The following is a 14,267-nucleotide window of genomic DNA, read 5'->3' on the forward strand; positions in this document are numbered from 1 at the left end:
TAGATGCCATAATAATATTTTGTTAAAAAAATCATTTTTGAACATCAGTTCATATCATAAGTTCATCTCGGTTATCACCATGATAAGTAAATTTTTCATCTGAAACTGATCAAACACAATTTTCAATTTAGAGATTTCTATTCAATCCGTGTTTATAAAATAATAAAAACCCGTCTGACCGGACGGGTGATGATCTAGTATTATATTATAATCCATCACCATTGGATCTAATTTAATTAGTTTAATAAGTTGATCACAAATATGAAAGACTGAAGTTTGAACTATATTTTTTTTGTGCTTAAAAGTATCCATTGTTCATGTTTATGATTGACTCTTGGGTTCATACCTTCTGAGATAGTTCTTTCAACCCCTTCTATGACCATTTTACCACTCATATCAAATACTTTTAATGTATTTATCTATAATTATCTTATTGAGTAATAGAGAGTTGCTTCACATTATGTATCTGCGGTTGGTCAAAATTACATGCTTATAGTAACAGGGGCTAGGTCTCCATGCATGCATAAGCTACATAGTTGGTGCTTATGATCTTTTTTCCACGCTAAGCTATATGTTAATTTAGTGCAGACATATTAATCTTTATGTTTTTCATTTTCTTCTGCTTTTTGTCGACAGAATTTGATCACTAATATGTATTTGATTTCATAGAGCTTCAAATTATATTTTCGAAGTGAGAAGAGAGTTTATTGAGTTCCAGTTTATTTGTAGCACCTTATTCGCTTCCTTTGAGATATCTAGATTGATCATTAGAACATAATAACTTGCAGGAAAGGTAGCATTGATGGAACAAGGTGATTGAGAAGTAGAAAAAAAGTTGCTTTCCTCTTGGACCTGGATGATTTGGATATGTATCTATGCCCAGCTTAGGCCACAAAAACCCCTCACAGACAGTAAAATACATGATCGAGACACAATCGCATATACTGTTATTATTGGTTTAATGGATCACTGGAAGTTAGATTGGGATGCGGTAGTGTCACAGCTCACCTCGATGGGTTATGACCCGAGAGACTATAACTAAGGACGTAGCGCCACGTTTGAGTCTATAGATTCATGATGCAATACAATACTTCATTTCAATTTCAATACATATTAAACAAAAAAATATGTAAATTTAGTTAAAAGTTTGTTTCTTATCTACTAACAAAAATGAAAAAAAGATTTTCTACTAATAAAGATGAAAAAGAGAAGAGTCTCACAGATTTTTCAGGGATTTAGCTAATATGTATATTTTAAAATAATAACAATTTATATTAAGTATATATAAAGTATTTACTCTAACTACTTATATTATTTGCAAGTTTGTATCCCGCCCGTAGGGCGGGCCGACCCTAATCTTTATATATAAAGAAACCTTTTCATCCCTCCCGTGATGTCCACGTCGGATTCCACCTAGATAATTCATGCTCTTTAGCATCGACACGTGTTACGTTTGGTGAAACTCGCCGTTTCATTAAACGTTGGCGTCATGGGCTTTTGCATTTGAGCTGGGCCTTTTGTTTCTACGATTATGCCAATCCATCAAGTGTTTTTACGTATTAGGTTTTTTCTCTCCTCATCTCCGCCATTAGAATGAGACAGAACCAGAGTTCCGAGAGATGTTTCATCTTCTTACTATCAATCTATACCAGTTACAAATTCCCCATCTTAAATTCCTTCTTAAATGATCGCTCACGATTTACCTTGAATGCGAGTTTCTTCATGCAAGGCGGTTGAATTTTGATTATAAAAAGGTAAGCTTTTTCTGCTACGAACAAGATAGTAGACTTATATCCAGAAAATTTCTAACGCATCGATATTTCTTTTCGACCTGAAGACCGACGATGCTCCTCCCCGTTCAAGTCCGGTTGTTCAGCTTCTGGGAGGCCAGGAACGTACATGGGAGTGGATATGCTTCTACTGAATTCTCAGGTTACTTTTAAATCTCAGCTTCAGTTCATTTTTTTTTAATTTTATAATTCTAATTTTTACGATTCCATTGTGTTGAATCCTTATTACCAATTTTTCCTGTTTAGATCTTTGTCTGACATAGATTTTTTTCTTGATTAAGTCTATGTCTGCTTCTCTTAATAGGTTTTATGAAATTAAAACTAAAGTGAAGAATATTCATTCTAATCAAAGTTCTCCCAGTTAACTAATTCTCTTTTGAGCTTCTGATATAAAACAAAAGCTGTATTATTATTGTCAATGTGAGGTCCTTTGGTAACTCGAGGTTTAATTGAGAACGTGTGTGGTATGTCACTAGGAGCGAGATGGAGGGCTACGAGCAAGCGGCAGAGAGCAAGTCAGCACTCGGCAAGGCAGCGGAGAGTGGTGGAGCCAGTAGTGGAGAGCAAGAGCGGAGAGCGGTGAACAAACAGTGTTGAGATGGATCAGCTGACGGAAAGAGTGAGATAGTAGCCATGGAACAAGCCACATAGAGTGTGACGAGAGATAGGCTCTCGGATTACATGGGAGTTTGATAAGCTCTCGGACAGGTAATTAATCACTCTTTTGTGGGAAAACAGATTACAAAGGCCATGTCTAATTGTGCTTCTTTTTTTCAAAGTAGATACTCATGATAAGAAGATGACACCTAACAACATATCGAATCTGTAATCTTTGTATTTGTTCAAATTTGATGATTCTTATAGGACTATTAACTCATATGTTTAATTTTGTTGCCACTTTAACAGGAGTGCTGAGATCACATAAGCTCTAATGATACAGATGGAAGTTCAGAAACATCTCCCTAAGCACACAGTGTGTATAGCTTGCGATTGAATGGGAGTAAGTGGAAAGACTTCGGCCAGTGGAAAACTGAAGAACTATCAAAAGAAAACTTTGCATTTGTAAATAATGATAATTTCAGCTTAAGCACGTATTAGATATACCTCTGTAACTTTCAGTTTGTTTAAACTTAGAAGTAATTGTCTCTCTTTGTATATCACAGTTACCGAATATTGATGGAAGTTTGGTGTTTGTTGATTAAAAAAATTATTGACCAGGCTAGGTATTATATTCTTAAAGCGTGGATGCAAGTAATGTTTGCTTCTCTACCATCCATCTGAATTTATCTAATACTAAAATATTTATTGTTTAATATTTATTATTTTGGAAATGAACGCATAATAATTGTTGTATTGCAGCTGAGTTTTACAATTATATAAAATAGAGATCCTAAAGATATCGTCACCATCTGTGGAAATTAATAGTGTCAGAATTGTGCAACAATAGTATTCTCCAGTTTAAAAAGAGAGTGTAAGTTCTCTTTCGAATATTGAATTTTTAGACTCTAACTTAATATATGTATGGTTATATATACCACGGAGTTGAATCTTATCATATAATCTCTCATCACCCGATCTTCTTAAAAGAAATTTAGTATTCTTTATTTGAACTTTATGTTTTTATTATGTAAAACTGAAATATAAATAATAATAGTTTATATATTATTACATTTTATGAATTATGTTTGCTAATTTTGCATTCTCAAAAAATAAAAAATAATGAAAATTACTGTCATTTTAATTCAAATCAAAAATATTTATTAAAAATAACAATACGATTTCAGAATTATTTTTATTATTTGTTTGTCTATATCATCATCTATTATAATGATTTTAAATGCTTCATAAGTTAATATTAAATAGTTTTTATTTTAATTTCCCGCCCGTAGGACGGACTGGCTCTAGTTAATTCATAAATCATGGAGAATGTGACAAATCAGCAAAATCATTTCATAAATAATAATATAAATAATAATATAGATTCACTTAAATATCAACTGCTCCTCAAATCTGACGAACTCCAGAACCTCTTTCCACACACTACTCATCATTTCACACAAAACATCGTACTTATCGCCTCCCTCTCGCTCTCTCTGAATTTGGATCCGCCATGCAAGCTCTTCACCCTTCATCTCTCCGCGCTTCTCCACCAAACCCACTCCTAAGACCCTCAAATCGCCAATCTCCTCACCACATCACCAATGCGAGACAACCCACGAGAAGACGCTCATTCATCTCCGCGTCATCCGCCCCCAAACGCGAGACAGACCCGAAGAAACGGGTCGTAATCACCGGAATGGGTCTCGTCTCCGTCTTCGGAAACGACGTCGACGCTTACTACGAGAAGCTGCTCTCCGGCGAGAGTGGAATCAGCTTGATTGATCGATTCGATGCTTCCAAGTTCCCGACTCGATTCGGTGGTCAGATCCGTGGGTTTAGCTCGGAGGGTTACATCGATGGGAAGAACGAGCGTAGGCTTGATGATTGCTTGAAGTACTGCATTGTTGCGGGCAAGAAGGCTCTTGAAAGTGCTGGTCTTGGTGGTGATAAGCTTAACACGGTACTACTCTCTTTAGATTAGATCAAAGTTCGAATCTTTATGATTGATTCAGTTTAAAGTTTATGTCTTTAGTCATGAGGTTTGGTTTCTCTTTGATGGGTTTAAACCAAGTTTTCAACTTGTGGATGTTAGATTGATCAAATTTCAAATTTTTAAGACTGGTTCAGTTTAAAGTTGGTTTCTCTTTGATGGGTTTAACCAAAGTTTTCAACTTGTGGATGTTAGATTAATCAAATTTCAATTTTTTAAGACTGATTGAGTTTAAAGTTCATGTCTTTAGTCATGAGGTTTGGTTTCTCTTTGATGGGTTTAACAAACTTTTGGGTGTTCTTGTAGATTGGTCAAAGTTCAAATTTTTAAGACAGATTCAGTTTTAAAGTTCATGTCTTTAGTGATGAGGTTGATTTTATCTTTGATGGGTTCAACTTGTTGTAGATTGATAAGCAGAAAGCTGGAGTACTAGTTGGGACTGGTATGGGTGGTTTGACTGTGTTTTCAGACGGAGTTCAAGCTCTTATTGAGAAAGGTCACAGGAGGATTTCTCCTTTCTTTATTCCTTATGCTATAACAAACATGGGTTCTGCTTTGTTGGCGATTGATCTCGGTCTTATGGGTCCGAACTACTCGATTTCGACCGCTTGTGCCACTTCTAACTACTGCTTTTACGCTGCTGCGAACCACATTCGACGTGGTGAAGCTGATATGATGATTGCTGGTGGAACTGAGGCTGCTATTATTCCTATTGGCTTGGGAGGTTTTGTTGCTTGTAGGGCATTGTCACAGAGAAATGATGACCCTCAAACCGCTTCAAGGCCGTGGGATAAACAGAGAGATGGGTTTGTCATGGGTGAAGGAGCTGGTGTTCTGGTATGTACTCTCATCCACCATGAGATTTGGCTCATAGACATTGGATTGTGTTAATTGATTCTATGCTCTAATAGGTGATGGAAAGTTTGGAGCATGCGATGAAGCGTGGTGCTCCAATTGTAGCAGAGTATCTTGGAGGTGCTGTTAATTGTGATGCTCATCATATGACTGATCCAAGAGCTGATGGCCTTGGTGTCTCTTCCTGCATTGAGAGCTGCCTTGAAGATGCTGGTGTATCACCTGAGGAGGTAACTAACATTTTATGGCTTCTTGTAACAAAGGTTTTTAGTTTATTACCGAATTTTTTATGGCTTAGTGTTCTTTTCCAGGTAAATTACATCAATGCGCATGCAACTTCCACTCTGGCTGGTGATCTTGCTGAGATTAATGCCATTAAAAAGGTATTCAAGAGCACATCAGGGATCAAAATCAATGCCACCAAGGTTCGGTCTCCATCTACTTAGTCCTGCTATTTCTTGTATTGGTTTGGTTTGCATTTCATATAATGATAGTTTCGTGAAAATGCATGTTACAGTCTATGATAGGTCACTGCCTCGGTGCAGCTGGAGGTCTTGAAGCCATCGCCACCGTGAAGGCTATCAACACTGGATGGCTTCATCCCTCTATCAACCAATTTGTACGTATAAACAAGAACCCTATAAAAGGCTTCTTTGATTCCATTTCTCATGGCTTTCTCTGTTTTAGACTCTTAACACTCTGTTGTTTCTCATTGTAGAACCCAGAACCAGCGGTGGACTTTGATACGGTCGCAAACGAGAAGAAGCAGCATGAGGTGAATGTTGGTAAGTGACGACCGGCCTTCTTTGTCATTGTTTTAAACCAGACAATGGTTTCTCTGATAATGACTGTATTTCTTCTTTGGGTGCAGCCATATCAAACTCGTTTGGTTTCGGTGGACATAACTCAGTCGTCGCTTTCTCTGCCTTCAAGCCTTGATTTCGTCAGACCCTTTAGATCCTCTGCTTCATCTGTTAGATCGCCACTATCTTCTTCTTTGCAGCTTCTTGGTTCACAAGTTTGAGCTCTTGCTCTTGCTCTGGCGTTTTATGTTTCTTTCAGCTTTTTGTTCTTATTGGTCATTGTTCTTTTTTGTCAACTCATATTGGTCATTGAGGTGTTGAGAATCCAGATTTTGCTTGTCAATCTGTTTACGGAATGTTGTATCTTAGTTCGTTCCATATTTGCCTAATTTTATAAAACAGAAAAATTACTACAGAATCCTGTAGTAAATGGTGTTAGTAATAAACCCAAGTTGCGGAAGCACCATAGTCTAAAGGTTAATGTTTAAAGGCTCAAATCTCGGATTCGAATTCTAAAATATGCAAATTATTACAAATTACAAGAAATCTAGGTTTTAAATTCTTGAGAAAATGATTTATTAAATAATTATGCATGCGGAATAAAGGTTTACAAAATCTTCAACATGGTACAACTACAAGTAAATCTATAATAGTTCTATTAAATTGAAATGAATCTTTATAAGATGGTTCAGGTGATCCAGTTATGCCTAGATCTTCATAAGGCAGATAGTATTGTTGGTTGTCGAGTCCTCTATATAATCTTTCGCATAATTGTAATATCATAATAAATTAGCATTAAAAAAATTAATAAACCTAAGTAGGTTAAGATTCAAGCTTTTAATGGAATGGGCACTAAATCATTCTTACTATTATCTATTTTATATTGTATATAATTAAATTTAAATAATATAATATATATAGTAAATTTTAATGCGGCCATCTATTAAATAAATCTTATGTTCATATGATTTGTGATCCTTTTTTATATTTTTAACTATTGATAACAAAATTTGTAATGTGAATCTATGATAGTTTTAGTATTTATAATTATTTTTAGAAAAATCAAGGCAAATTAAATAAAATACTAAAATATTTTTAATACTAATTTTGTTATAGGGCAGATCAGACAGCTTAAGAGTAACATTATCGGGACATCTTGTGCCCATTTCTTAGCTATTATGGGTCGAAATAAAAATGAAAAAGACCGAAAACGTTTGCAAACGGGCCTTAGTTAAGAAGTTTTCGGACTCGTCCTTAAGGGGCAGGTGTCGCATGTGTGTTGGGTGTAGGGTTTGATTACGGGAAAGGAGTCTCTCTCTCTCGTTCTTCTCTTTTCCTTCTTCTCTCGAACTCTCTCGACGCCGATTTGGTGGCAAAATAAAAATCCTGTCCTCTATTGCGAGCAGTCACTCAATCTCTTCCGTCATCCAAAGATTCGCCGGCGATTTCATGCCCAAATCGAAAACCTCTGGTTGATTGTGGTCACTCGACATTGATCTCATCGATCTGTTCTTAGCTCCTCTCGTTGATTGCCCTAATCGAAATCCTCTCGGCCGCCGATTCAAATCTAAACAATGTATCTGTTTCTCTTCCGTTTAAAGATTTAGATGATTTTGTTGTGATGATATCATTGCTGTTTGTGATTATCTGGTTCGTGCATGGTTCGTCTTTCTCCTCTGTGGAAATCTTGAAAATAAAATTGAAATAATCGAATGGATATTTAGTTACATTAATTGCTTTCTGAATTAGGGTTTGCTTTATGTGAGATAATTAAAATTGAAAATATGAGATATAGGGTTAGCTATGTTTGGTTCTAGATAATTTTGATTATTTGTCATGTTTTCAATAATTTTAGTTAGTATATAGTCTTGTTTATTTTTTTCATACTTTTAATTAAATTATTATTTTGAATAATCTCTATAATATAATTTAAACTTAAATGTTGATTATATAGTCTACATAAGTTTAATATTTAATTGTTTATATAGCTTTTCCCTTTCTTCATATGATACTAATGAATTAGCCGTGGAAAAATATAACAAATAAATTTCTTGTGTTTATTTATGTAGATATATTACTTGTTCTAAAACTCGCCCGCGTGGGCGAGTAATCGGCCGAGAACGCGTTGTTCGGTGAGCTTCCGTAGCGAGTTGGACATGATCGGTTCCATTATCCGGCAACCCGAGTTTTGACCGCCGATACCGCGTATTTTAATAATAATCAGCGATTAATTATCTAAATCCGCGTAATCTAAATCATTGAAACCACTGAAACTAAGTTGTGATTTTGATTAGTCAACTCCAAAGAAGATCAAATCGAGACTAAATGATCCTGAATCGAGTCTCAATCATTCGTTGAAGTGCAAGATATGGTGACAAGATAAAAGAAAATGCAGAAATAGAACACGTAAAGATATGAAGAAGATTTTTTTTTTTTTTTTTTTTTTTTTTTTTTTTTGTGACTAAGAACACCCTCGGTAAGAATTGACTCTCCCAGGCACGTTCTCCAAGGCAAGCTTTGGACGTCTCCAACGTTCGAAAGTTGAGATAGTGACCCATCACTAGCTTACTCCTTTTGGTAAGAACCCCCCGGTCCGTCTTGTGCTACAACGTGGAAGCCCTACTTCTTTACCGTAAGAAGCATCCTCCAAGCAATCCTTTCCAGATCTCATCCTCAATCCTTCAACTCTCATTGCAAAATCCCTACTGCAAACCGACACTCCAAGCTTATTGAGAAGATCTAACAGCACCTAACACCGCTTCAACAAGCTACAAGCTCCCAAATCCCCCCCCCACCTACACAAAGACATGGCCAGACGTTTCTCAAAAGAGGAAAAAGGGAAGGGGTTACTGCTTGAAGACAAAGGAGCTAACCTCAGGAGAATCAAAGCACCAAGTGTAGACAACTCGGCACTGATCAAAGACAACGCTTTGACTCTCATGGGCAGAGTTACAAACTCAAAGGAGCAGAACATCCGGGACCTCCTCACGGTACTTCCCCGCAAATGGCAACTTCAAGGAAAGGTCACTGGCTCAGACCTGGGTAAAGGATGCTTCCAGTTCAGGTTTGAAGTAGAAGAAGACCTGAAGCGAGTGCTGGACAACAGACCGTATCAATTTGCTTACTGGATGGTCATTCTCCAGAAATGGGAACCAGTCATCTCCAACTCATTTCCTTCACAAATCCCGTTCTGGATCCGGATCAAGGGAATTCCGCTCCACTTCTGGCTCGACGAAATGGTGTATAATATTGGGAAAGATCTAGGAACAGTGCTGAACCATGAGCTGACCAAAACGACAGCAAGAGTCAAGGTCCTCCTTAATGGGCTCAAACCCCTAACCAAAGAAGCTATAATCGAATACGACTCTGGGGAAGAAAGCACCATTTACCTGGAATATGAGAGGTTGGAGAACCACTGCTCTAACTGCTACTCTATGCTTCACCGACAGAGAGACTGTACGGTAACCACTATAGAAGAGACAAAACAGAACAGAAGCGCTACATACAAGAGAAAGGAAGATCTGGTTGAGCAAACTAACGTCTACCGTAGTGAGCGTTCCCTCAGAGCTGACAGATACTACAAACAGGTAGTAAACAGCCCCTACGAAGTAAAGGATAAAGAGCCTACAGAAGGAAACCAACCCGATAACTTCCAGGAGAGGTTTGATCGACATGGGAACAGCTTTGGAACTAGAGTCACAACCAAACAAACACGGGTTCCGCCACCCCTGAAACTTGCTGAGGAAGCAAGAAGTGACGCTCTCACCTGGAAAAACAAAACCGTCTCAGATGTGGAAAGAGGGACTATCAATATATCGCCACCCTATACACAACGAAGGAACCCAGGAGGGAACAGAGAGACACAGGGCAGATCCCTCTTCCCCCAAAGAGGACCTATGGAGTGGAGAAGAAAACTAACCTTAGGGACGTCCTTGGCCTCTCTACAAACAGCACAGCCACCATTGATTCCTCACCCCCCTGGTTCACCACGCACAACAAGACAAGAAAACCAGAGCACATCAAGAAATCAAGCTGAAGCCCAGATCATGGATTCCCTAAACGAAGCAACGATGCGATACCTCAACTACCCAGACCCAACAGAAGCCGCGGCGAGAAGACAGAGGGTCATGGCAGGGGACGCCAGAGGACAAACCGAAGACAGGGTAGCTAGTCTGCTGAATGGTTTGGGCTTCCCTACTGAGAAAACGATAGAGACACCTAGTGAGCTGCATATCTCCTCTAATCTACAAAGGGCACAAATCATGCAAGAACTACAAGAAACTACACAACAGTACCTAAGTTGTGCCGATCCAGTGGAGGCTGCAGCTAGAAGACAAAGAGTATTGGATGGAGACGCTGCTGGCCTGATGGAAAGAACTGCAGATTCTATCTTAGCAGCGTCCTCCCTAAGGCGCCCTCTCTCACCCTGGGAGCTGGGAATTAAATCAGTAAGCCCACCTGGGATCGACTTTGAGACGGCGATGCAACCATCAGACGCTGAAGTGACACCTCCACCAGAGAGGAGGCACCTGGAGGAACATATTGCGATTAATCTTTCATTGGAGAGACAAGAAAGAAACCCCGAGAAGATTAACATCCCTGCAAAGCTTAAGTCCATTGTAGTAAGCCCCTCAGACACACTAAATGCAAATTTAGAGGTTCCTAGACTTGAGACAGGACTAGAGACCGAGGTAGCACCGGGTATGGAACCTACACAAGGGGGTCAAGGAAAGAAGAAGAAAGATAAAGCTCCCAACACAACTAGACTACGATCGCCAAGGCTCACACCTAACATACTTAGAGGAGCTAGTTCGAAAAAGAGGAAGCTCTCACAAATCCAACACTCACCGAGTGAAGGAAAGAGGCGACATCTGGGAGAGCAGCAAAAAACCCAAAAGACGACGGCTACAAGCAAACGTGATCAACGCCAAGAAACTGGGACCTCAAAGGGCACAAACAGACCTGCTATCCAGCTCATCCCTGCAAGCAAAAAGAAGGACCAAACTAACCAAACTTCGACAAGTCAACAAGTTTCTGCAAGAGAGCAAAGGGACGAGAACACTCAGCTGAGAACGAGCCCAAATGCCCAGAGGAGAATCGAGCCTTCGACAAATCCTCCAATGCGCCAAAGGCCTGCAGCCTCCAAGAGAAACCCGGATTTTCGGGTCTCTCCACACCAGGGTCCTTAGTCATCGCGAGCTGGAACTGTTGCGGTTTGGGGAATCCCGCAACAGTCCAAAGATTGAAGGAGATCAACAAGAAGAACTCTCCTGATATCTTGTTCCTCTGCGAAACAAAAAACCCCACGATCATGGTCAGGAAGGAGCTTCAATGGTTTAACTCTGACAACTTCGTAGATGTCCCCCCTGAGGTCCCAGGAAGCGGGGGCCTGTACCTGACATGGAGACAAGATATCGATTTAACGGTCTTATCATCAACAAAGAACTATATCGATACTATGATCGCCTACAAAGGAAAAACCTTTCATGCAACTTTTGTCTACGGGGAACCAGATCACACTAAACGACTAGAAGTATGGAATGATATTTCACGGCTGCGGTCCAACCCTGAGGATCCCTGGTTCCTAACTGGGGATTTTAACGAAATAGTCGACAATAGTGAGAAATGTGGAGGTCCTATAAGGGCAGAAGGCACTTTTATTGCGTTCAGATCATTCCTATCTAGCAATGGCCTTTTGATCTAAAGTACTCGGGACCATTCCTATCTTGGAGAGGGCAGAGACACTCACATCTGGTTCGCTGCCGGTTAGACAGAGCTATCAGCAACAGCGAATGGACAGAGATCTTCCCAGCCTGCAGGAGTCAGTACCTGAAGTTTGAAGGCTCTGACCACAGACCCCTTCTCTCGTTCTTGGATACTACAAAGAAAAGAGGAAATAAAATCTTTAGGTTCGATAGACGTCTAAAAGACAACCCAGAGATAAAACAACTAATCCAGGAAGTATGGAATGGCCACGGCAACCTCCCAGTAGAAGAAAGACTTACTAGATGCAGAAAGGCTATTTGTGTGTGGAGCAAGACTCACCATGAGGATAGCAGCAAGGCTTTGGAAACTCTGAAACAAAATCTAGAAGTTGCTATGACGGCTCCAGTTTCAGATGACAGTCTCATCAGTGAGATCAACAAGAAGCTCCTCCATCTCTACAAAGCTGAAGAGGAATTCTGGAGACAAAGAAGCAGAATCCTTTGGTTAACATTGGGAGATTCAAATTCGGGTTTCTTTCACGCTTCAACAAAAGGGAGAAAGGCAAAAAACAGAATGTCAGTAATAGAAAATGACGAAGGAGTACCTTCCTATGATGAAGAACAGATCTCTGAGGTCATCTGCAGCTACTATTCCTCTCTTTTCACTTCATCTCGTTTTGATGAAATAGGAACGGTAGAAAAAGCCTTAAGACCCTGCGTCTCCAGAGAGCAAAATGAGAAACTCAAAGCAATCCCTTCTGATGTGGAAATTAAAGCAGCTACCTTTGCCATACATCCAGACAAGGCTCCTGGACCGGATGGCTTCTCAGCATGCTTCTTCCAAGCTAACTGGGATACAGTAGGCCCAGCGGTAACGGCAGAAATTCGAGACTTCTTCATCACAGGGCACCTCGAACAAGAAATCAACAAAACAGTGGTTAGGCTGATTCCGAAGACTACTACAGCAAAAAGAGTGGAGGACTACAGGCCAATAGCACTTTGCAATGTCTATTATAAAATCATCTCTAAACTATTGGCCCTAAGACTAAAGCCGGTACTGTCCAACATTATATCGGAGAATCAATCAGCTTTCATCCCGGGGCGAGCCATAGCAGATAATGTCCTAATAACTCATGAGGTTCTACACTATCTCAAGATCTCAAAGGCGCAAAAGAAATGCACAATGGCTGTGAAAACAGACATGTCTAAGGCCTATGACCGGGTTGAATGGGACTTTGTGTCCACAGTGCTAAAGAGACTAGGCTTCGATGATGTGTGGGTTAACTGGATTATGCAATGCATTACTACGGTTCACTATTCCTACCTAGTAAATGATTCGGTCTATGGAAGTGTACAACCTTACAGAGGAATTAGGCAAGGGGATCCGTTGTCGCCGTACATCTTCATTCTCTGTGGAGAAGTACTGACTGGTCTATGCAAAAAAGCGGCAAGAGATGGTACACTCCAAGGCATCAGAGTGGCAACAGCAAGTCCAAGAGTCAACCACCTCCTCTTCGCGGATGATACGATGTTCTTCTGTCAAGCAAACCGAACAAGTTGCGAAAAGTTAGTGCAAATTCTCACGGAGTATGGCAAAGCTTCAGGACAGAAAATAAATAAAGCTAAGTCGTCTATTACCTTCTCCTCAAAAGCCCCTCCGGAATTGCAGGCTGCAGCAAAAACAATATTAGGAGTACATAAAACGGGTGGTTTGGGCAAATATCTTGGATTGCCTGAACATTTTGGAAGAAGAAAGCGAGATCTGTTTACCTCAATTGTAGATCGCATCAGACAAAGGTCGTTGAGCTGGACGACAAGGTTCCTCAGCAAAGCCGGGAAGCTAACCCTACTGAAAGCAGTACTAGCGGCAATCCCCACCTACACGATGAGCTGCTTCCAAATCCCTGTAAGCCTCTGCAATCGCATACAATCTGTTTTAACAAGGTTTTGGTGGGATGGAAGTGAAGGACAAAAGAAAATGTGATGGGTCTCATGGGATAGAATGACAGCCCCTAAAGCACTAGGGGGTTTGGGTCTACGCGACATTCAACTCTTTAACCAGGCATTGCTAGCTAAGTTAGCCTGGAGGATCATCACGGTACCTGACTGTCTTCTCGCTAGAGTACTTAAAGGAAAATATTGCCAGAGATCAAGTTTCCTAGAGACAAATCTACCGAGTGGTTGCTCACACGGTTGGAGAAGTATCCTATTCGGTAGAGATCTACTAAAGGAGAATCTAGGAAAGTCCATTGGAAACGGACAGACAACAAAGCTATGGAAGGACTCCTGGCTATCCCTAGATAATGACAACAAACCCTTTGGCCCTTACAAGGAAGATTATATGGACCTCATGGTGTCGGACCTCCTAACTACCGATATGCAGTGGAATAAGAGTAGAGTTCAGGAGATCCTACCTGAGCTTACGGAGGAAGTCTTTTGCCTCCAACCGAGTAGAAGTGGAGCAGAAGATAGAGTGATCTGGCAACCGCTACCAACAGGCATCTATTCCACAAGATCAGGATAC

General features: G+C 39.9%; 1 protein-coding gene and 1 long non-coding RNA gene across 2 annotated transcripts; both read left to right on the top strand.

Moving 5' to 3' along the window:
* Positions 1-1,539: 1,539 nt before the first annotated feature.
* On the top strand, positions 1,540-3,012 carry LOC108810949 (uncharacterized). The gene is made up of 4 exons (XR_001943209.2): positions 1,540-1,754; positions 1,838-1,932; positions 2,267-2,498; positions 2,697-3,012. It is a non-coding gene; the product is annotated as an uncharacterized LOC108810949 (long non-coding RNA).
* Positions 3,013-3,811: 799 nt separating this feature from the next.
* Positions 3,812-6,427, top strand: LOC108812487 (3-oxoacyl-[acyl-carrier-protein] synthase I, chloroplastic). Its single transcript, XM_018584763.2, has 7 exons — positions 3,812-4,350; positions 4,786-5,217; positions 5,292-5,465; positions 5,547-5,660; positions 5,753-5,854; positions 5,954-6,020; positions 6,107-6,427. Exons 1-7 carry the CDS (start codon positions 3,901-3,903, stop codon positions 6,172-6,174), a joined length of 1,407 nt encoding a protein of 468 aa, XP_018440265.1. The 5' UTR covers positions 3,812-3,900; the 3' UTR covers positions 6,175-6,427.
* Positions 6,428-14,267: the final 7,840 nt, after the last annotated feature.

The sequence above is a fragment of the Raphanus sativus genome, chromosome 6 (assembly GCF_000801105.2).
Source record: "Raphanus sativus cultivar WK10039 chromosome 6, ASM80110v3, whole genome shotgun sequence".
Taxonomy (NCBI): Eukaryota; Viridiplantae; Streptophyta; class Magnoliopsida; order Brassicales; family Brassicaceae; genus Raphanus; species Raphanus sativus.